The sequence below is a fragment of the Selaginella moellendorffii genome, unplaced genomic scaffold (assembly GCF_000143415.4).
Source record: "Selaginella moellendorffii unplaced genomic scaffold, v1.0 SELMOscaffold_4, whole genome shotgun sequence".
Taxonomy (NCBI): domain Eukaryota; kingdom Viridiplantae; phylum Streptophyta; class Lycopodiopsida; order Selaginellales; family Selaginellaceae; genus Selaginella; species Selaginella moellendorffii.
The window spans coordinates 259,212-279,375 of NW_003314265.1; the positions used below are offsets into that span (position 1 = coordinate 259,212).

Below are 20,164 nucleotides of genomic sequence, written 5' to 3' on the forward strand. Positions count from 1 at the left end.
GAGCACAAGAGAAAAAGAAAAGTTTCCTCTCCTGGTATATACACACACCTTAAAATTCTGTGTTTTCATTCTTTCCGTTGTTTAATTTTTTTGCGGCTATGCTATTTTTTTGTCAATCTGTTCTTGAGTAGGCCCAAACCTGCGAGAGAAACAAAATCGAGTAAGCTAGTTTCGATGGAAAAAAAAAAAAGGCTTTAAATTCCACCTTTAAAGTATGGTCCCAGCTCCCTGTGCACAGCGCGGTTCCATCAGCAGCAACACCGAGGCAGCTCACTTGTCTAGAGTGAGATTCTCCGATGTCGTGGAGCTCCTGAAAGAGAAACCAAACAAAAAAAACAACAGTCAAGCAACACTCGAGAAAGGAAAGGAGAAAGCGAGATTACTGTTGCTGTAAGAACGTCCCAGAGCAAGCATCTCGTTGGAACAACGTTTTGGACTCCGGTTGGATTGCCATAGCCAGCGAAGAGTATGCGGCCGGAGTGCGAGAAGGCTATGGAGGTGACTAATTGATTGCCGGAGGTAACGTACTCTTGGAGCTGATAGCCATACCGCGTGTCGAAGAGCTTGCATATCCCGTCCTCGGAGCCCGTCCCAAAGCGGCATCCGTCCGGCAAGAACTGCACCGCGTTGATATCTCCTGTGTGGCTGAAGAAAGTGCACTGCGCCGCCCGGCCTGGAGCTCGCGAGTCCCAAAGCTTTGCGGTTGTGTCACACGAGCCCGTGACAAACTGGTTAGGATCCTGGCTGTTTATTGACAAGCTGCAAAAGAAGAACAACCTTACGGAACTCGCAAGCGGATCGAACGCAGTGCTCACCTCATCACATCAGACGTGTGACCCGAGGACGACTCGGAACCAAACTGCGCTATGTGTCTCTGTGCCTCCACGTCCCACAAGATGCAAGTGTGATCACCGGAGCTCGTGAGGACTTGAGCTTTCCGCGGCACGTAGCGGCAGCAGGAGATGTAGCCTTTGTGACCGGTGAGCACCGCCGACGGGGCATGGTTCCCAGTGCTGTCAAAGGAGCGCAGCCGAAAGATGGAAACCAGGTTGTCCAGACCTCCACACGCGACGGTCTCGCCATCCGGCGAGAACGCGCAGGCCATCACCCAAGGGCACAGGAGCTTGATCGCGTGCGTCTTCTGGCTTGTCATCGCGTTCCATACTATCAAGCGCCCGTCCTGCGACGCACTTACGATAGTGTCCCTCTCCGACCAGTCGAGAGCATACACCTGAAGAAGCCAAAGCTCTAGAGCATAAAAAAAAATCGCAACTTTGCAACCTTGCCGGTGTGCCCCGAGAGCATTCTCCGCGACTTGAACCTGTCAGCTGCGAATCCAATGTCTCCGCGGCCATGAGTCCTCGCGTACTCAGCAACTGGGTTCACAAAACAACACCGAGAAGAAGCAAAAAAACTAAACTTTGAGAGAGGAGGCAAGCAATTATCACAGACTTACGGGTAGTATCCTGCAGCCTCCGCCGAGTTGCTTGCAGAGCGCTCCTGAGCCTGTCCACCTCATCCTGTGCTCCGAGGATATCCCTCTGGCTCACGCCATTACCAGCCATGGCCTTGAGGAGATTCCCCTGCTAGCGGCTCGCAGCTGGCCAGATTAGTCCCAGCCTGAAGACCCACATCAAGGAATGCTACCAGATCACATTCCTTCCAGCCGCCCTAAGATGCTCGTCCGACCGGAAAACGGACCTTCAAATGAAGCGGCGATAAGTCCTCCCCCCCGTACAACCAAAGTACGCGTACGGAAACGCCGTGAGGACTTGCTCGATCTCTGCAACTGGCAGGATTAGCTCCAGCCAAATCGCAGTTGGGAACAAAAACGAGAAAAAATCAAACCTTGGAAGAACTCTGTCATCGTTTTGGTTCGTGAGTCGTGTTTGAAGGAAACGTGACGTTGGAAGGCCCTGCATCATGCTTGCTTGAATTGGAGAAATGTGAGATGGAAGAAACGCCTCTGTCGCATCGATCTACCCCAGCAAATCGGGGAATTAAAAGCATACTGTTTGTTGGTGCTCAAAGATGCGCCAGTGTCAGAGCACCTGTGGAGGATTTGTGATGTCAAGTGAGGATTTAAGCAGCTTTAACTTGGATATAAACTTCTCTGGTTGCTTGCGACATTTTTGAGAGATCCTGTGCAATTAACACGATTCCCCATAGAAAAAAACACTTGTTTTTTTTTTTCTTGTCTTTCTTGTCTTTTTCTTTCTAGAGAAGAGAATTACCCGGTTGGACACTGCCGAAAGTAAATTGTGGTAAGAGAGTTTTTTCTGGGGGACCTTTCTTTGAAGCATAAAATTGTCTCAGAAAATGTCAGCAAAATTGTCTCAGAAAATGTCAGCAGAATTGTCTATCTCACGGTTCTCACCGCCATCCCTAAAAAACAAAAACCTGGATTACAGCTGCCAGAGAAGGAAATTCCCCAATTCCTGAGGTAGACATCAACAGATTGCTGAATGTAGGGCTTTTGCGAGAAAGAAATTCACTTCAAGAACCCTAAAAAGAAAACCCCAATTTTGTTTGGATTTTTGGCGCCAATCCAGATCAATAGTGAGCAGCCATGTGTTGCCCTGTAGTCCGTCGATCAGAGATCGTCCTGTCTAGGTTTTGCTCTCTTGGATCATCATCACGACTACTCTGGAGTCCCGGAGACGTCAAATGTAGGCTCCCCTGCACGGTAAGGAACCCTAGGGATCTAGTTCTCCTCGCATTCTCGTATGGCGTGGCTCCTAGCGATCTTCTCCCTCGCCATCGCTACGAGGTAATCTCTGCTTGCATCCATCGCTGGGTTGGGTTACTATCGATCATTGACAGGCTGCTACCAGCTTCTACAGCTGGTCTAGCGCTCACGCCTCCCCGGGGATGGAATTCTTACGATTCCTTCTCCTGGATTGTCTCGGAGGAGGAGTTCTTGCAGAATGCGAAGATCCTCGCGAATACTCTCGCTCCCTTCGGCTATGAAGTACTCTTTTACTTCCATGCCATCGGAACTAAACAGGAGAAGTTTGTGTGTTTCGCAGTACGTCGTCATCGATTTTCTCTGGTATCGTAAACAGGAGGAGGGAGCTTCAGTCCAATCTTCTGGCCATGATCTCATCGATGAGTGGGGACGACCAGTTCCAGATCCCAAGCGCTGGCCTTCCACGGCAGGCGGTAAAGGCTTCGCTCCAATTGCTGACAAAGTACACGCCATGGGACTCAAGTTTGGAATCCACGTTATGAGAGGGATTACTACGGTTGCTGTGGCGAACAACACACCGATTCTCGGTGCCAAGGTACGTAATCTTTTTTATCGTTCTTTTCTTTGAAGGGGGTATTGGATCGTGGTTAATGCAGGGATGGAGAGCGAAAGATATTGCTCTCACAAGCCAGCCATGTCCGTGGATGCGAGAGTGCTTTGTTAGCATCAACACGACCAGTGCTGGTGGAAAAGCATTTCTAAAATCACTTTATGATCAATATGCTTCCTGGGGAGTCGATTTCGGTATGGCTTTTCCAAAGTCTTTGCTTGTGTATTCACTTTGCCTTGTCAGTGAAACATGACTGTGTTTTCGGAGCTGACAACATCGATCTAGAGGAGATTCAAGCCGTGTCAGAGGTAAGTGTCTTGCATTTGTTGGATCCACGGATGGAAGGTTATGGATCTTTCATAGGCCATCACAAACACTGGACGACCAATCGTATACTCTTTGTCTCCTGGAGTGCAAGCCACTCCCAGCTTGGCTTCATCAGTAAGCGGTATCGTTAACATGTACCGGATCACTGGCGACGACTGGGACAGATGGGGTGATGTAGCTGCTCATTTTGACGTTGCAAAGTACAAACTTCTAAGCTCTCTCTAGTTATTTCACAACGTGTCGTGGTTAATGCTCTAGGAGTTTTGCCGCTGCTGGTTTGATTGGAGCACCCGGCTTGGGAGGGGGGAAGTCTTGGCCTGACTTGGACATGCTTCCGTTAGGCTGGCTCACTGATGGAGGTAAAGAGTTGAGCATATAGTTAGTTTCAAAGTTCTTCAATTTTTTTTTTTCTCAGGTGCACCTTATGGGCCATATCGTTCTTGTAGGCTATCTTTCGATGAGCAAAAAACACAAGTAACTCGTACATTGAGTTCCTTGTTACTTATGAAGCTCCTCCTTTTCTTGCTGTCAGCTTACGCTCTGGGCAATGGCAAAATCTCCCTTGATGTATGGTGGTGACCTGCGAAATATCGACCAAGCTACTTATGCCATGATCACAAACCCGACTATTCTAGAAATAAACACCCACAGTACTGAGAATACAGAGGTAAGCTTCTGTAAATATGTGCCACCGACCGTTGCATTATTGATTTCCATAGTATTACGCTGGAACACTACCGGGCACTGAGGATGTCCCACTGCTAACTTTGGTTAGCTGCGATGAATCGAGCAGTAAGACACACTGGACGTTGGAAAAGAAACAAAACGCAAGAATTTGCTGGAATGCTTCAAGAACAACATCATCTCGATCATCGGTGCTCTCGGGGTGTTTCAACTGGACCTCCTTAAGTGATTCATCACTCTCGTAAGCATGGATGAATACGCAATGGTTTCGTCTAACTTTGGCTCTTAGTGACACTGAATCCAAAGGTGCTATTCGGCTGTGGACCTCCGACTTTGGTGAGCTTTGCATGGACTCGCAGCCAAACCTTCCATCTAGCATTGGAATGTTTGCAAGCAAGCGTTTCTCGTTTTGCTCCATGGAGAATAGTCAGGTAAGTCGAGGCTTTGCTCTCTTGCATGTGAGCGTAGATTCACAAGCTCTTGTAGGCTTGGCAACTGTTGCCAAATGGCAAACTATTGAGCCCAAGCACTGGGTTTTGTGCGGAGGTTAAGGAAGTGGCACCAATTCGTATATGGCTCGCGCGCGGCTTGAAAGGTACTTGAATACTTCTCGTGGTGGTGTTAATTAGTTGAGACGTCTCTTCAGGCCAGTACTACGTTGCATTTTTTAATCTCGGCCAAAACTCCACGACTGTGACTTATAGCTTGGCGGGCCTCCAACAACGTCAACCCGGATTAAAGCTCGCAACGACGAGAGCTCGAGGAGCACAAGATCCGGAGGCACCAAAAACCCAACCAGGCCTGGACGCGGACGACTCTAGCACCCAATGCACTGGGGAGGAAGTTTGGAGCAGGACCGAGCTAGACAAAGTGGAGAGTTTGTCGGCGCTGGTGCCCTCTCACGGCTGTGCATTGTTTTCTCTCATCTGTAGCGCCAGTGGGGGAAAAAATCTGGCTTAGATCGTGCACAAAAAGAGGGAGAATGGAACAACTTGAAATCCAGCATATTCACGAATATTATGGTTCTGTAGAACTATCCGGTAGCGGAATATCCTAGAGACTGCTGACTTGCCAGAACCCCATTCATTCTAAACCACGATAGAGGTCAACGAAAAACATGATCTCATCAAGCTTAACCAAACGACATAACAGAGCACGAATAGTTCCTTGCTACTGTCTCCAAAAGGAACAATTGATTAAGTTAATCACGAGTTCCTGCTTAGAACTTCCAAGGACAAAATGCAATGGAACTCGTCGGTGTGTTGCACGAACTCTATAGAGAGCGGGATAAAGACAAAAGGCGATCGATCTCGAGAACAAAGTTGATGACGTGAGTGTCGAGAGACAAAGTCACGAAAAGAACTGGGAGAATAATGTGCTCCCGTGAATGTGCTTCTCTTCCGCCGAGAGAATGAAGCACTTCAGGGAGTGGTGCAAAGGCCAGTTGGCCAAACGCATGTTTCAGAAGCAAGAAACTGCCACCTGAAGTTTCAGCCGTGAATATTGAGGCAATCAAACCACCACCACCAAAGCCTGCAGAGACGACAGCGGTTTTGGACACAGTTGAGACGGTGTCTTGCTTCTGAGCCCATTCATTCGAATCCACGTCCATAGAGATCATTGGCAAACAAACAAAACACGATCTCATCAACCATAACCAAACCCCGAACCAAAGGACGACGCCTTAACCAAAAACACGACTCAGTGCTGGCGCTGCTGATGCTCCTGCTGTTCCTGCTGCTGTCTAGCCAAAAGCAACAAAGCACTAAGTTAATCACTCGCAACATTGATCTTTCCTGCTTAGAACTTCCAAGGACAAGATGCAATGGAACGGTGATTTGCATGAACTCGTGAAACAGGATAGAGACAAACGGCGACCGATCTCGAGAACAAAGTTCATGACGTGAGTGAGTCGAGAGACAACAGATTCAGAAAATGAACTGGAGATTAATGAAATGTGTTCTCATATCCGCAGAGAGAATAAAGCACTTATCAGAGGGATTAGAAAGCGATGATACAACAACAATAGAGAACAAAAATGAGAGACAAAATGGGACAAATGCAGAAAACAATGCGGGAAGTTAGCGTCACATGTTCTCTCACTCTCAGGTTAGTACGAAACGAAATATCTCATCACACGTAGCAAATGTACCTGTGCTCGCCGTTAGCCGGCTGAAAAAAGTTGCCACCGAACTCCTGCTCGAGCTGCTGTTCCTCCGGATCAAGCCGCTCCTGCTTCACCGGCGGAGCCTCCTCAGCCTGGTGCTGGACAAAATCCATGGGCAGAAACCCCGGCTGGAAAAGAAGCAGTGGGGGCTGTTCGGGAGGAGCCAAAGACGAGTCCATGACGTTTAGAGGGGGGCCGTGGTCGCCGAGCAGCTGCGAATGAGGGTGGTGAGGGACAACGTGCATTTGAGGCTGGTGCACGACGTGAGGCTGCTGCTGTTGCGGAGGATCAAACACAAAAAACTGCTGCTCCTGCTGCTGGTGCTGCTGCTGGTGCTGCTGCTGGTGCTGCTGCTGATGTTCCTGATGTTGCTGGTGGAGCTGAGACACAAGGAAGCTAAGTTGCTCCTTTGCGACGACTAGCTCCTCCTGGAGCTTTGCGACCTCTTCGCGGAGGGTGGTGATGATGCCGGCGGAGCCGTAGACGGGGTCGCGCTGGCGGGCGTCGGCCTCCAAAATGAGCGACTTGATAGTGTCGTCCTTTTGCGCCGGCTGGACTCCTTCCGTGAGGATGCGCACCATGTTGCTCACGCCAAACAGCCGCTTGCAGCTCATGAAGCACGCCGTGTTTTCAACTGGGAAGTATGGCGCCAGTACGCACTCTGGGGAGCAGCGCCGGCGCTGGAACTTGCACGCCGCGCACGCCGTCGCGCCTCCGCCTGACGATCCTGATCCTCCCGCGGCTGCTCCTCCAGCTTTTGCGCCTCCAGCTCCAGCTCCTCCATCTCTTCCGGCTCCTCCGCCGCCGCCGGCGGCCGCTGCAGTGATGTTGGTGCTGCTCTCCATTGACAGCGTTTTCCCAGTCGCCTTCTCACGATGGCCGCCTCTCATTATCTCCCAAATATCTCACCGGAAACACGCGAGAAAGCGGAAGGTGAGCGATCGCGAGAAAACTTGGAAACAAAGATGAGGAAAACGGAGAAACGATCGCAAGCAAGCGATCGATCGGGAGCGATGGATCGGCAGTGAGCGCGAGTATAGCTTGCCGCGCTTTGGTCGCCTCGCGACCTAAAATTCCAAACAAGCAGGGGCGGTGACGAAAGAGAAAACAATAAAAACAATGGAGTGACGTGGAGGACACCTGTGCAACAAATGCAGCAGCGCAACGTGGCATTTTCTATTTCGATTCTTCTGTGAATAGTGAAGTTTGACGGGGGATAAGACCCTCCATCGTGAGTCACTGGCAGACAACTTTCCTTAAACATCTCTCTCTTTTTCAGTGACGATTTATTCTTCTTTTTACCTTTCGCTTGCGCGCCATTCACCTCGACTCTCTTGGCCAACCGCGAAAACACGAATTCGCTTTTAAGAGATCTCAGCCCGCGCCTGGAAGATCAAATGTACGCATCGATTTCTAGAGCTTCGATTGCCTCGACGATGATCGGCCCGTGATGTATTTCTGCATGGCCTGGAAGTTCATTTTGGAGTAGTTTCTCTCCTGAAAGTTATGATGGCTCACAAAAAACTGAAGCCGAGCGAACCTTTTCGAGCGAGGTTGTAATCCCGTCGTTGATCATCGCCTTGTAGAGGAGCACCATTCTCCCGTCGTTCTTATGGAGAAACCACCCGGTTGACGAGCCCCCATCGCTCGGCGGTCGATCGCGGGTTCTGTTGGCACCCACTGGCCAGCTTTTGTGAGAGCCCGCAAGATGGAAAGATTCTAAACCTGAAATGTATACGAAAAGAAAAACACAAGGAGAGGAACACAAAACCATGAGAGAAGACTTTGGTCTTGGTTTCATGTTTTTTGATGTTTGACTTGAAAAAAGTCATGCAAAGAAACCAAGGCCAAAGTCTTTTCTTATGGTTTTGAAGAAACCACACAAACAAAGAGATGCACTAAGAATTATAAGGAAATGATCAGAAGCAAGCTAAGAAAGATCTCACAAGCTAGCAAAAGACGAATGAAACATACCACCCCAGAGCAAAATGCCCTTTCAGTTGATCCCGTGATTATCCCAACCCAGCGGCGTTGAGCGCCTTGGGCCGTTCGTGAATTAAGGCGTCACTCCCCTGCTGCTACTGGCGTTGATCGATCGACCGACCCATTTAGAATGCTACCTTCTTACGCTAAGCTTCTTTGCGGCTCCCTCTCCCACGTGAGTCGTTATTCGATTCACACGGCCTGAAAGATCAAATGTACGCACGATTCCTTCAAGTTCTAGAGCTTCGATTATGATCGGCTCGTGATGTATTTCTGCATGGCTTAGAATCCTCAAAGTTAAGAAAAATTTGGATTTGGCTTCAAACTTTAGAAAAGCCACGCGAACCTTTTCGAGCTCGAGCTCGAGTGAGGTTGATCCCGTTGTTGATCATCGCCTTGTAGAGGAGCACCATTCTATTGTCGTTCTTGGCAATCACTTCCACCACAGCTCCATAAGCGCAGACGGAGAAACCACCCAGTTGACGAGCCCGAGTGCTCGGTGGTCTAGGCCTCCTGGCCAGCGTTTGTGCCAAAAGATAGAATGATTCCATATAGGCTGTGCAAGAAGTTTTCAAAGGCACTCACATGAAGAAACTGATGTCAAAAGACAAACCAGCTAACTGGAGAAACTGATAATTGGTGCTAAAAAAAACAGTGAAGGTTGTATTTAAACCTTACTTTATAATCTTATAAAATTAAAAATAATTCAAATTTTTCTTCTTAATATAAGCTCAAATAGTAATATTTTAAAGTATTTATGAGTATGATTTTAAATATAAACTTCTTTTATGAGAAGGTTTTTGGTTTGCTTAAGCAAACCTATAGGGGGACTGGGATGGTAGTGGATATACCTAGAATATACTTGGATATTCTAGGATATTCTACCATCTAACGGTTGTTATTCATTTAGATTAATCTTGTATTTATAATTTATAAACATGTTTATAATTTATAAACTTCCTTAAACCTTTTCTAGTATATTCTTTTTTATTCTACCATCTTGATATGCAATAAAATTAATCTTGTATATATAAATTACAAACATGCTTATAATTATAAACTTTATTTGATCAATTGGATTAATATGTAATAATAACACTAGTATTAAGCAAACCAAGCGTTGCTACATGCAACGCGTAGCAATTTTTTTAACAGCTATAAACATAAATTATAATTATCAACTATAACTGCGGGCTTTGGGTTATCACTCATGGTCCTCAAAGAGACATATAGTGAGTGTTAACTCCATTGCGTTTCCTTCCCTTATAAAAGATCTCCGCAAGATCAAATGTACGCACAATTCTTTTGATTTCTAGAGCTTCGATTGCCTCGACGATGATCGGCCCGTGATGTATTTCTGCATGGCCTGGAAGTGATCTGGCTTCATTTTGGAGTAGTAGTCATGAGCTCTCTCCTGAAAGTTAAGAACAATTGGATTTGGCTCGACAAAAGCTTTCGAACTTTAAAAGCTGAGCGAACCTTTTCAAGCTCAAGCGCATTTCCCAGAGCGAGGTTGACCCCGTCATTTATCATCGCCTTGTAAAGGAGCACCATTTTCTCATCATTCCTGGCAATCGCTTCTGCCACAGCTCGTGCCGTCTCCATAAGCTCAGATGGAGAAACCACCCGGTTGACAAGCCCCCAACGCTCGGCGGTTGAGGCCTCCAATGGCAAAGCCGTGAGTGACACCTCACGGGCTCGGTTGACACCAATTAGACGGGCCAGCTTTTGCGAGAGCCCCCAAGATGGAAAGATTCCAAACCTGAAATCAATACACGAATTATCAAAAAAGAAGAAGAAGAAGCAATTGAGTTAACACTCACTTGCTGTGTGTGTCGATGAATTTGGCATTGCTGCTCGCAAAGAGGATATCACATGCGAGTGATAGCTCAAAGCCTGCAGTTATAGCCAGCCCATTGATGGCGCCAATGATCGGTTTCTTGCATCGCTCCATCTGTGCAACGGGATCAGCTGACTTGTCTTTGACATCACCTTTAAAAACTTCCTGTGCAGCTGTTAAATCCTGTATCAACTAGCTTTCGTTAGAATTCTCTGTAAGCGTAGAAGAGCAAAGGACTAAAAAATCTCTAAAGCTATCCCTCCAAATATAAAAACAATGAAAAAAAGACGTTTGGTATTCGTTTCTATGCTTTCTTTCAGTTCATCAAGAGAAAAAACACAAAAGACCAAATGCGGTTTTTTCAAGAAACCACACGCAAACAAAAAAAGAAAAAAAAGAAAGAAACAAAGAGATCCTTTCGGATAGAAAATCTCAGACACCAAGAATTCTAAGGAAATTATCAAGAGTCAAGCTAAGAAAAATCTCTCAAGCTAGCAAACGATGAATGAAACATACCACCCCAGAGCAGAATGCCCTCCCGGACCCCGTGATTATAATCACTTTGACCTCTGGATCGCTATCCAGCTGCTTGAAGATCCCGGCCAGGCTCGTCAGCATTGGCTTGGTGAGGGCGTTGAGCGCCTTGGGCCGATTGAGCGTGATCGTGGCGATCCCGCTCCTTTTCTCCACGAGAATTAGGGCCTCACTGCCCTGCTTCTGCTGGCGTTGATCGATCGGCCGATCCATTGGTTCGAGACTAGAATGCTACCTGCTTACCCTAAGATCCAGCTATTTCTTCTCCTTCTCTTTGCGGCTCCCTCTCACTCATTCGCTGAATGGAAATGACGCACCGCCAAAGCAGCCAAATGGCTGCTCTTGTGGCCTGGTGCTCACTGGAATCGAACCAGAGAACTCGAAGAAGGAATATGCCCCCAAGAATTATTAGGGTTTTAGCTCTCGATGTAGGAAGGAAGAATGCGAGGCGCATTGGATCGGCGCGTTCTTCTCAAGGTACGCTGCTACTGCACTAGTCCCGGGCGAGGAAGAGGAAGAGCCGCCGCGGCTCCACCGTCCAAGCAATCGCCGCTACCGGCAGCCCCGGCACCAAAATCCGCGTCGTCGTCTCCCGGTGTAGGTCACGGCAGTGGAATCGCAGCTCCAGCTACAACTCCTGTGTCGAGCTCCGGGCGAGGCAGGGGTGAATCCCCGATCGCAGCTGCTAGAAATGCCACAGGGCAAGCACTACAAGCAAATGTGGCTACATCCAGTCCAGCTGCGGCGATTCCACAGGCCAAAGCTACGGCAGTGAAGGCAGCGAAGGCCGCGAAGGCCGCGATTCCAGCACCAGTCAGCAACATCACTGGTGTTGTGACGAGCGGCCAATCTCCACCTTCGCAGGTAAGAATTCCATTTGTAGTGTAAGAACTACCGTTATAACTTGTTTTCTGTGCGTTTTTCTCTTCTTTTTCTTGAGCAGGCACCTGCGGATCCTTCTTCGGAGGTATGCCCGTTAGTTTGCACGAGAAACTTGGCTCATTTCTTGTTTTTCAGCAGGAGACGCCCGCGTATCCCCCGTCCAAGGTAATTGCTTTCACCTAAGAGCCTGAATTTTGATGTTGATAAGTTTTTTTGCGCAGAAACCTACAAGCCGTCTTGAGGCTTCGGAAGCTTTTGGTGCGTTGATCCAATCCTGCGTCAGCCGAGGACTCTACTACGAGATCGACTACGTGCATGCAGCAATGCAAGTTGCTCACATTCCTACGACCATGCAGACGTGCCAAACGCTTCTGAACGCCTACATCCAGCTGGGAAATTCCCAGAAGATGGATAACATTTACGCGGAGATGCGGGAGATCAGGACGGGCGGGCAGCAGAAACCAGAGCCGAGCGTACAGGAGAAAGCTCAGGCTTCAGAAACTCTTGCAGCGTTGATAAGTTCGTGGTACAGCCGGGGATTTTACCAGGAGGTAGGCATGGCTTACAGAGGGATGAAAGCCGGCCATCTGCCGGTGTCCATGCAGGCTTGTAGAGTTGTGATGGACGCCTACAATCAACTGGGAAACTACTCAGCCATGGATATGGTTTACAGTGAGATGCGAGCACTGATGACAGCAGCAACAGAAACACCAATCGCTGCGCAGCAACCAGCAACAACAGTCTCAGCAGTCCCGGCGCAGCCAGTGACAAGACCACCCGCAGTACCATCGCATGGTGTTGGTCACGGAACACCTCTTCAGACACCTGGGATGCAGCATCAAATTGGCCAGGCTCCTCAATACCAGCAGTCTCAACAAGCTCCAGCCACATTAAATCCACAGCAGCCTGCGGCACCGCCAACACAGCAATGGTCTCAAACGTCGGCTTACTATCCACCGAATCCATACGTCAATATGCAGCCGGTTCCTCAGGCTCCAGTCGGATATCATCCTCAAAGTCAGCCTTCGGTATATCATCCAGGATATCAACAAGCCTATCAGGGGTATCCGGGATACTACCAGCAAGCTTATCCGGGATACCAAACGTATCCAGGATATCCACCGGGCTATCCTGGATATCAACCGGCTTATCCTCCGGGCTATCAGTATCCCCCTCCACCTTATGCACCAGCAGCAGTCCCACCGCCGCCACCTCCACAAAATGTCGCTATTGCAAGACCACAGCAATATCCTGCTACACAAGTTGCCACTCCAGCGCCGCAAGTTCCGACATCAACTGGACAAGCTGCGCCACAAGCTGTCGGCCAAGCTCCCCGACCAAAACTCGAGCTTCAGCCAAAGGCGCTTGAGTTGCTGCAGCAGTCACCAGAGTTACTCAAAGCTGCAGGTGATAGAGCAACTCTTATGGAAGGTAAAGCTGCGGCGAGTGCAGTGCGGCCTCAAACGCAGGTTCAAGCGCAACCTCCCCAGCAGTTTTCGCAGGTACCGTATCAACAAGTACCAATGAGCGTCCACAGCCCAGCTCAGTTTACAGCAGGTGTTCCTCAAGTTAGACCGGCTGGACACGCTCAGTTCCAAGCGCCACCGCAACCAGTTCCGATATATCCTTCAGGACTCCCTTTGAGACCAGGAGTGGTGCAAAGGCCAATTGGCCAACCACCTTCGACGCATGTTCCAGAAGCGCCATCGGCCGCCAAGAAACTGCCACCTGAAGTTCCAGCCGTGAAAATTGAGGCGTTGAAACCACCGCCACCACCACCAAAGCCTGTAGAGACGAAGAAAGCAGCGGTTGTGGACACGGTGTCTCCAAAACCTGCACCAGCAAAGACCGATATCAAATCGCAAGTTGAGGCGAAGGTTTCAGTGGCGGCTAAGAGTAAAGATGTGGTAGCGTCAGTGCCAAAGCCTGAGAAGACTGAAGTTAAGCCGAAGACACCTGCAGCGGTGGCTGAAGAGTCTACTCCAAAGCTGAATCTCACGCCAAAGAAACCTTCAACTGTGACGGAGCCTCCTCCAAAGTTGGATCTTCAGCTGAAGAAACCTGCAGAAAAGAAGGAAGAACCTCCAAAGTTAGACCTGAAGCTGAGGAAACCTCCAACAGTGACGGAAGAGCAGGCTGCGCCTGAAACCAAAGACGAACCTGGACGTGCTAAACTGGAGCTTAAGTTGAAAAAGCCTTCGGCTGTTCCCGTAAGAATGAAGGAAGAAACCACACCTGGAGCTGTAAAAGTACAAGATGAACCAGCAGAAGCGGAAGGAAGTAGACCTGGTGTTTCAAAAGCTGCGCCGTTGAAGCTGGAAGTAAAATTGAAGAAAGAAAAAGCTGCAGAAGCTCCGACGCCCGAACCTCCAACCGTATTACATGGACTTGGAAGAGGCAAAGTAGTGGAAGAAAAATCTTCGGACCTTCCCAAGCCACCTCCGTTGCGTCTTGATCTGAAGAAGCCGGGCTCACCGAAGGCAGTGAAAGAAACCGTTAAAGCTGCTGAGACAGAGACTCTTTCCGAGAGCGAGGCATCTGATACCGAAGTGGATCGACTGCCTTCTATCCGGAAATTCATTTCTCCTGGTCGAGGCAAAGGCGTCCCACTCATGGATCCAGTTGCAAGTCTTATTGGTCTACACACGCCAACAGATGAGCTACTTCAGGAGGAAGAAGCTTTGGAGAGTCAGCAAGGTGAACAGGATGAAAGTTTGCCTGCTCTGCCTTTCGAATCGAGACGAGGCAAAGGCAGGGGGAAAGTCATCGATCCCACTACTGTTGCTGCTGAAGTGAAGCGATCGAAACTTAAGAGGGAAGAAGCAGCGGCGAGAGCCATGGCTATTCTGGAAGGTGGTTTGGGGAAGTCTCAGATGTCCGCTTATCTGGAGAGGAGGAAGAAGAGATTCAGCGATCAGTTTTCACTGGGGGACGTTACCAGCAAACGAACAACCGAAATAAGACCGGGTGGCGGAGTCAAGAAAAGTAGTAGAGGCAAACAAGTGGTGCCTCAAGGTGTGATAGATTTGGATGGAGCCATCGAGTACGTAGCGCCGCAAGAGTATATGGCGAAAGGGGACGCTCTTACGAAGGTGGAGGAAGCGATCAAGGGAACTTTGCACAGGCATTTCATGGTACGTTACTATTGTGTTTTTCTGTTCTTTCCCGGTTCTTGACGTTTTTGGTTCCCGCGAATTGCAGCTGGATGTTGACCCGGAGGCTGCAATGGAGGAGTTTGGAACAAATCCAGATATTGATGACAAACCTTTGCCAACGTTGGAGGAATCACTGGACAGAGCCAAACGAAAGCTCGTTTCGCAGGATGGCATTGACGAAAAAGCATGGGAGGTAAGAGCAAAATCGTCGTTCTTCTCTCAGATTCTTTGGCTCTAATGAGCTACAAAAAAACTTTGCAGGAAGCCGTGCAAGACGTGAAAGAGCGTGCCCCGCAACTCCAGTCTCTGATCGAAACTTACACGGGCCCCCAGCAGAAATCCGGGAAGAAGAAGAACGAGGAGCTCCATAAGATCGTGAAAGCGCTCCCACCGTTTGCCAGTCCCGAGCTAGCGGCGTTTGCCAAGAGAGCGATGGTCACTCTTCAAGTAAGCTAGATCTTCTTCTCTACTTGGATAGATCGCTCACGAAATTTTTCTTGGCAGAACAATCCCGATTGGAGCCATGGAAACAAAACCAAGCTCTTGAAGAGGCTCGTGGCCGACGCTAGACAACTCCACGAGAGTGGGGCTTCTTAAACCCAGAATTTTCAATGTAAGAGGTTTTGTTCTAGGGCTCTTGGAAGCCATGGTGATGGCGCTCCAGATTTCCGCGTCGTCGCCGGCCTTCCCGATCGATTCTCCAGCTCCAGCTCCACGATTCGTGTATCCGCGAGCAATGCCGTCGATCCGATGGCCGCAGCACAGCGATTACGCCTCGAGAAGGACAGGAAGAGGCACCGCCGAGGAGAGCGAGGACTCGCCATCGCATTCGCATTCGCATTTCCAGCAAGAGAATGCCGCCGGGGAGAGGGAGCCGTTGTACGTGGTTCTGGATCCCCAGAAGCCGAAGAAGATGTGGCGGCAGTACCGCGGTGAGTACCTCCAGCCGCCGCTCATGGCTGTGCTAGAGCCCGTCAAGCCGCGCAAGATGTCCAAGCTCGCGCTCAAGCGCGCCAAGGACTGGCGGCAGCGCGTCCAGCGGCTGTCGGACGCGATTTGCCGGCTGGACGAGCACGAATTCGTGCGCGAGACGGTGGATGGCTGGAAGGAGCAGCTCGCCCCCACGGATTTGTGCTACGTCGTGAAGCGAGTGGCAAACACGAGCTGGCAGCGCGCGCTGGAGCTCTACGAGTGCCTCAACGTTGCTCGCTGGTACGCTCCCAATCCAAGGATGCTGGCGGTGATGCTATCGGTGCTGGGGAGAGCGAATCAGCCCGGCCTAGCGCAAGAGCTCTTCGACCGAGCGGAGTCGAGCATTGGCAATTGCGTCCAAGTTTACAACTCGCTCATGAGCGTCTACGCGAGGCATGGAGATTGGAACAGCGTCCAGCAGCTTCTCTGCCGGATGCAAGATAGAGGATGCCGGCCGGATCTCGTCACCTTTAACATCGTGATCAAGGCGAGAACTCGGGGTGGCATGCAAGAGGGTCTCGCCTCCTCGCTCCTCCAGGACGTCTACGCTGCTGGTCTCAGGCCGGATACCATCACGTACAACACTTTGATCAGCGCTTGCAGCCTCAACAACAGGCTGAGCGACGCCATTTTGATCTTCGAGGAGATGCAGCGGCAGGGGTGTGATCCGGATATCTGGACGTACAACGCGATGATCTCGGTCTATGGTCGAGCTGGGAGAGTCGAGGCTGCGAGCTCCATCTTTAGGATCATGCAAGAGCAGGGCTTTACTCCGGATGCCGTGACTTACAACTCGGTGCTCCATGCTTTCGCCAGGGACGGGAGGATTGAGGAGGTGGAGAGGATCCGAGGGATGATGAGAGACGCCCGCTGCTCCTCGGACGAGATAACGTACAACACGATGATACACATGTATGGGAAGGCGGGGATGCACAGGAAGGCCGAGGAGCTTTACGTCCAGATGAAGGAGGAAGGACGCTGCCCGGATTCGGTGACTTTCACGGTTTTGATCGACACGCTCGGCAAGGCTGGGTTTGTGAACGAGGCAGCGGCTATGTTCGAAGACATGCTCAAGTCGCAAGTCAGGCCAACTCTGCAAGCTTTCAGCGCCATGATTTGTGCGTATGCAAAGGCGGATATGTTTACTGATGCGGAACACACTTACAGCTGCATGCTTCGTGCTGGAGTTCGTCCCGACCTCTTGGCTTACTCGGTGATGCTGGACGTCTTCTTCAAGGCTGGAATGCCAGAGAAGTGCATAATTCTATACAAGGCTATGGTTGGCTCGGGCTTGAAGCCGGAGCTCAGCGTCTACGCCATCATGGTTCGGGTCTTCTATCAGAAAAGTTCTGTAGCGGAGATCGAGAACCTTAGCAAGGAGATGGTGCAGTCCAGTGCTAGCTTGGCCGCGCTTTCTTCCACGCTTGCTAAAGGTGGATTCTATGCGGAAGCCGCGGTTGTGTTGAAGATCTCCTTTGCGCAAGGGGTGGCAGTGAAGGTGGAAACACTCAACGACGTTCTCGGTGCCTTTGAGGCATCCGGGAAGCTCAGTGACGCGCGAGATTTGGTTCACGCGGTGTCGAGCATCGAGCCTAGTGTTGCTGCTCACCTGTACAAGAGACTGGCGGTGATGCTGGCAAAAGCTGGAAGGTTCAGTGAAGCGGAGGAGGAGATGAGAACATCTCAGACTTACGGCCAGGTACAGGTTTCCGACTTTCTCAAGGTGTTGGTCGCTTCCTATGATCGAGCTGGCATGCAAGACGAAGCTCTTGCTCGGTTTCTGGATATGACAACAGAGGGATTGGAAATGGACGCTGAAGTTCTTCAAACTGCTGTGATGTGCTACTGTCGCAAGGGGTTTGCTTTCGTTGCGCACGAGCTTCTGATCGATTGCCTCCATGCCTTTGACGTTAAGGACTCAGCCATGCACGTTGCGATTATCGCATCTTATGGAAAGTTGAAGCTGTGGCAGAATGCCGAGATCGTTTTCAGAGATTTGCAGCAGCATGGTTTTGCTGGAAACACATCCGCCTACAGCGCGTTGCTCTCAGCTTATGCCGAGACTGGAAACTTTGAGCGAGCTACGAGAGCACTGGACAATATGGTGGCCGCCGGTCTACAGCCCAACGCTACCTGTGCAAACTACGTGCTCGAAGCCTTTGGGAGAGCTGGGAAAGCAAAAGAGATAAGTGAGTTCTTTCAGCGCTTGCCTGAGATGGGGATAAGTCCTAACTCAAGAACGTTTGTGGTGATTTTTCATGCTTTTAGCAGGAATGGAAATCTGGAAGAAGCTAGGAGCATGTACCGGCAGATGAAAGAGGCCGGATTTTCTCCCAGCATCCAGGTGTTCAAGGCTTTGCTTGCTTTATACTCCAGAGAAACGGTTGAGATCGATGCTGAAGAGCTTGTCAAGGACATCAAGAAGGCAGGATTGGAGCTCGACATAGATATCTATAACCATATGATCAGCTTATACAGCAAGCTCGGAAGCTACAGAAACGCGGCCTTGGTCTTCAAAGGGATGCAAGAAATAGGCTGCTCGCCGGATGCCACCACTTTCAACACACTTATCATGCTCTACAGCCGCAACCAGATGGTGCAAGAGGCTCAAGCTCTTCTCAGGGAAATGATTAAAACAGGCAATGCTCCAAACATCTCGACGTACACGACACTCATCTCGGCTTACGGTCGTCTCCAGGCATATGAGGATGCTGAGCTTGTTTTCAAGAGCATTGCGGAAACCGGGTGCAAGCCTGATGCTACAGCGTACAATGTGATGATCAACGTGTACCGGAAAGCTGGGGAGCACAGGAAGATAGAGGAGATCATAGAGCAGATGAAAGTCGATGGCTTTGAACCGAGCCTGACGACGATTCACATGCTCATGGATTCTTACGGGAAAGGTGGTGCTACTGGAAAGGCCGAAGAGGTTCTCGAAACGCTACCAGAGATTGGAATGAGCCCGGACGCCATCCACTATACGAGCATCATCAACTCCCACTTGAACAACAAGGATTATTTGTCTGCGGTGATATGGCTGAGAAAGATGACCGACGCTTGTGTTCGGCCCACTCATGTTACAATAACTTGCTTCGTCGGGGCTGCGTCGGTCTGCGAAAGGTCAAGTCATGCGTTGATGCTTCTGAAAGCTTTGTCCGAAGCTGGTTTCTCGCTCCCTTTGAGGTAAGTTTTTTTTCCTTTGCGATTCGATTCTTACTAAGTGTTCGTTGTTTTCTTTTCGTTTTCAGGCTTATGACCGAATGCACTCCCAAGGTGGTGCAGGACATGCAAGACATATTCGATCAGTTGCAAGAGTCTGGCCCCGAAGCATGCCAAGGGGTTGTAAACGTGCTTATGGACTTGCTCTGGGCATTCCGGCAGTGCGCAACAGCAGCTTTGGTGTTTGCAGTGGCGATTGAGAGCAACATTTACACCCAAGTTTTAGCCAGGTACCTGACAACAACCTTTGGAGCAAATAGCTGACACGTTTGCTCGTGTTTTTGACTCCCAGGGTGAAAGACAGGAACTGGGGAGCGGACTTTCGTAGACTGTCGCCAGGGGCCTCACTGGTCGCTTTGATACTCTGGCTGGATCAAATGCAGGTACAACGTACATTCGTTTACGCTCAATATCATACTTACGAACTAGCCCTCAGGACGCTTCACTGCAAGGATCGCCAGTTCCACCAAAGTCCATCCAGATAGACATAGGAAGCAGCAAGCTAAACAACCAGGCCTCGGTGAGAAACACAATCAAAGCTCACCTTTGGCAGATGGGGTCACCGTTTCTTCCATCGAAAACGAGGGCCGGAGTCCTGGTCGCAAAGAGCCACGCTCTGTGCATGTGGCTCAAGGAATCGCCTTACTGCCTCGACCTGGAGCTCAAGAACACGAAGACTCTGCCCGACACAAACGCCATCCAGGTTTACAACGGTGCTTTCGTGTGGGCCGGGCTGGCACCGGCCATCCAAGAGATCGACGAGACAATGGGGGACATACTCCCCAAGAAGTTCGCCAGGCTCGTCCATCTCACCCCGGAAGGACGAACAGCGGCCATGGAAGCCGACTTGAGGGGGAGAGCTGAAAAGCTGGCCAAGCAGCTCAGGGTGAAGCTCCCGAAAGCTAGCAGTCAAGTGGAGAAGAAGAAGGAAGAGAAGAGGCTGAGGAAAGCTGGGAAGATGAGGCAGTCACCAAAGCTTGCAAGACCAAGAGAGAAACAAAGGTTTGATGATAGCAAAAGCCTCAATAATATAAGAGTTTGATCATACTCTCAAGATTTGTGCGTCTTAGTATCACTGAAAACCAACTTGGTGGACTAAGTT

At 49.9% G+C, this 20,164-nt stretch overlaps 6 protein-coding genes across 7 annotated transcripts; 3 read left to right on the plus strand and 3 right to left on the minus strand.

The window, feature by feature from the left end:
* Nucleotides 1–7: 7 nt before the first annotated feature.
* LOC9654257 (guanine nucleotide-binding protein subunit beta) lies at nucleotides 8–1,748 on the minus strand. The gene is made up of 6 exons (XM_002964277.2): nucleotides 1,457–1,748; nucleotides 1,282–1,376; nucleotides 816–1,231; nucleotides 384–759; nucleotides 206–310; nucleotides 8–139 (listed from the first exon to the last, which is right to left on the minus strand). The coding sequence occupies exons 1-6, from the start codon at nucleotides 1,563–1,565 to the stop codon at nucleotides 113–115; spliced, it is 1,128 nt and encodes a 375-aa protein (XP_002964323.1). The 5' UTR covers nucleotides 1,566–1,748; the 3' UTR covers nucleotides 8–112.
* An 857-nt stretch (nucleotides 1,749–2,605) lies between these two features.
* Nucleotides 2,606–5,353, plus strand: LOC9654258 (alpha-galactosidase). The gene is made up of 13 exons (XM_024668885.1): nucleotides 2,606–2,770; nucleotides 2,824–2,971; nucleotides 3,030–3,284; nucleotides 3,346–3,493; nucleotides 3,543–3,607; nucleotides 3,663–3,826; nucleotides 3,885–3,985; nucleotides 4,042–4,100; nucleotides 4,159–4,293; nucleotides 4,346–4,551; nucleotides 4,600–4,741; nucleotides 4,797–4,905; nucleotides 4,957–5,353. Exons 1-13 carry the CDS (start codon nucleotides 2,727–2,729, stop codon nucleotides 5,268–5,270), a joined length of 1,890 nt encoding a protein of 629 aa, XP_024524653.1. The 5' UTR covers nucleotides 2,606–2,726; the 3' UTR covers nucleotides 5,271–5,353.
* A 658-nt stretch (nucleotides 5,354–6,011) lies between these two features.
* On the minus strand, nucleotides 6,012–7,091 carry LOC9655540 (LOB domain-containing protein 10). The gene is made up of 3 exons (XM_002964278.2): nucleotides 6,867–7,091; nucleotides 6,463–6,752; nucleotides 6,012–6,054 (listed from the first exon to the last, which is right to left on the minus strand). The coding sequence occupies exons 1-3, from the start codon at nucleotides 7,089–7,091 to the stop codon at nucleotides 6,012–6,014; spliced, it is 558 nt and encodes a 185-aa protein (XP_002964324.2).
* A 2,473-nt stretch (nucleotides 7,092–9,564) lies between these two features.
* Nucleotides 9,565–11,217, minus strand: LOC9654260 (probable enoyl-CoA hydratase 1, peroxisomal). The gene is made up of 4 exons (XM_002964280.2): nucleotides 10,817–11,217; nucleotides 10,284–10,483; nucleotides 9,940–10,222; nucleotides 9,565–9,874 (listed from the first exon to the last, which is right to left on the minus strand). Exons 1-4 carry the CDS (start codon nucleotides 11,045–11,047, stop codon nucleotides 9,773–9,775), a joined length of 816 nt encoding a protein of 271 aa, XP_002964326.1. The 5' UTR covers nucleotides 11,048–11,217; the 3' UTR covers nucleotides 9,565–9,772.
* A 44-nt stretch (nucleotides 11,218–11,261) lies between these two features.
* On the plus strand, nucleotides 11,262–15,500 carry LOC112344352 (titin-like). 2 transcript variants are annotated; one of them, XM_024668876.1, is made up of 7 exons: nucleotides 11,262–11,698; nucleotides 11,778–11,801; nucleotides 11,852–11,881; nucleotides 11,938–14,850; nucleotides 14,918–15,064; nucleotides 15,133–15,318; nucleotides 15,376–15,500. In XM_024668876.1, the coding sequence occupies exons 1-7, from the start codon at nucleotides 11,276–11,278 to the stop codon at nucleotides 15,466–15,468; spliced, it is 3,816 nt and encodes a 1,271-aa protein (XP_024524644.1). In that variant the 5' UTR covers nucleotides 11,262–11,275; the 3' UTR covers nucleotides 15,469–15,500. The 2 variants fall into 2 exon arrangements, with proteins under 2 accessions (XP_024524644.1, XP_024524645.1); XM_024668877.1 differs by having other exon boundaries at nucleotides 11,855–11,881.
* Nucleotides 15,492–20,116, plus strand: LOC9654261 (pentatricopeptide repeat-containing protein At3g18110, chloroplastic). The gene is made up of 4 exons (XM_002963903.2): nucleotides 15,492–19,026; nucleotides 19,092–19,292; nucleotides 19,355–19,445; nucleotides 19,499–20,116. Exons 1-4 carry the CDS (start codon nucleotides 15,518–15,520, stop codon nucleotides 20,102–20,104), a joined length of 4,407 nt encoding a protein of 1,468 aa, XP_002963949.2. The 5' UTR covers nucleotides 15,492–15,517; the 3' UTR covers nucleotides 20,105–20,116.
* The last annotated feature ends 48 nt before the right edge of the window (nucleotides 20,117–20,164 follow it).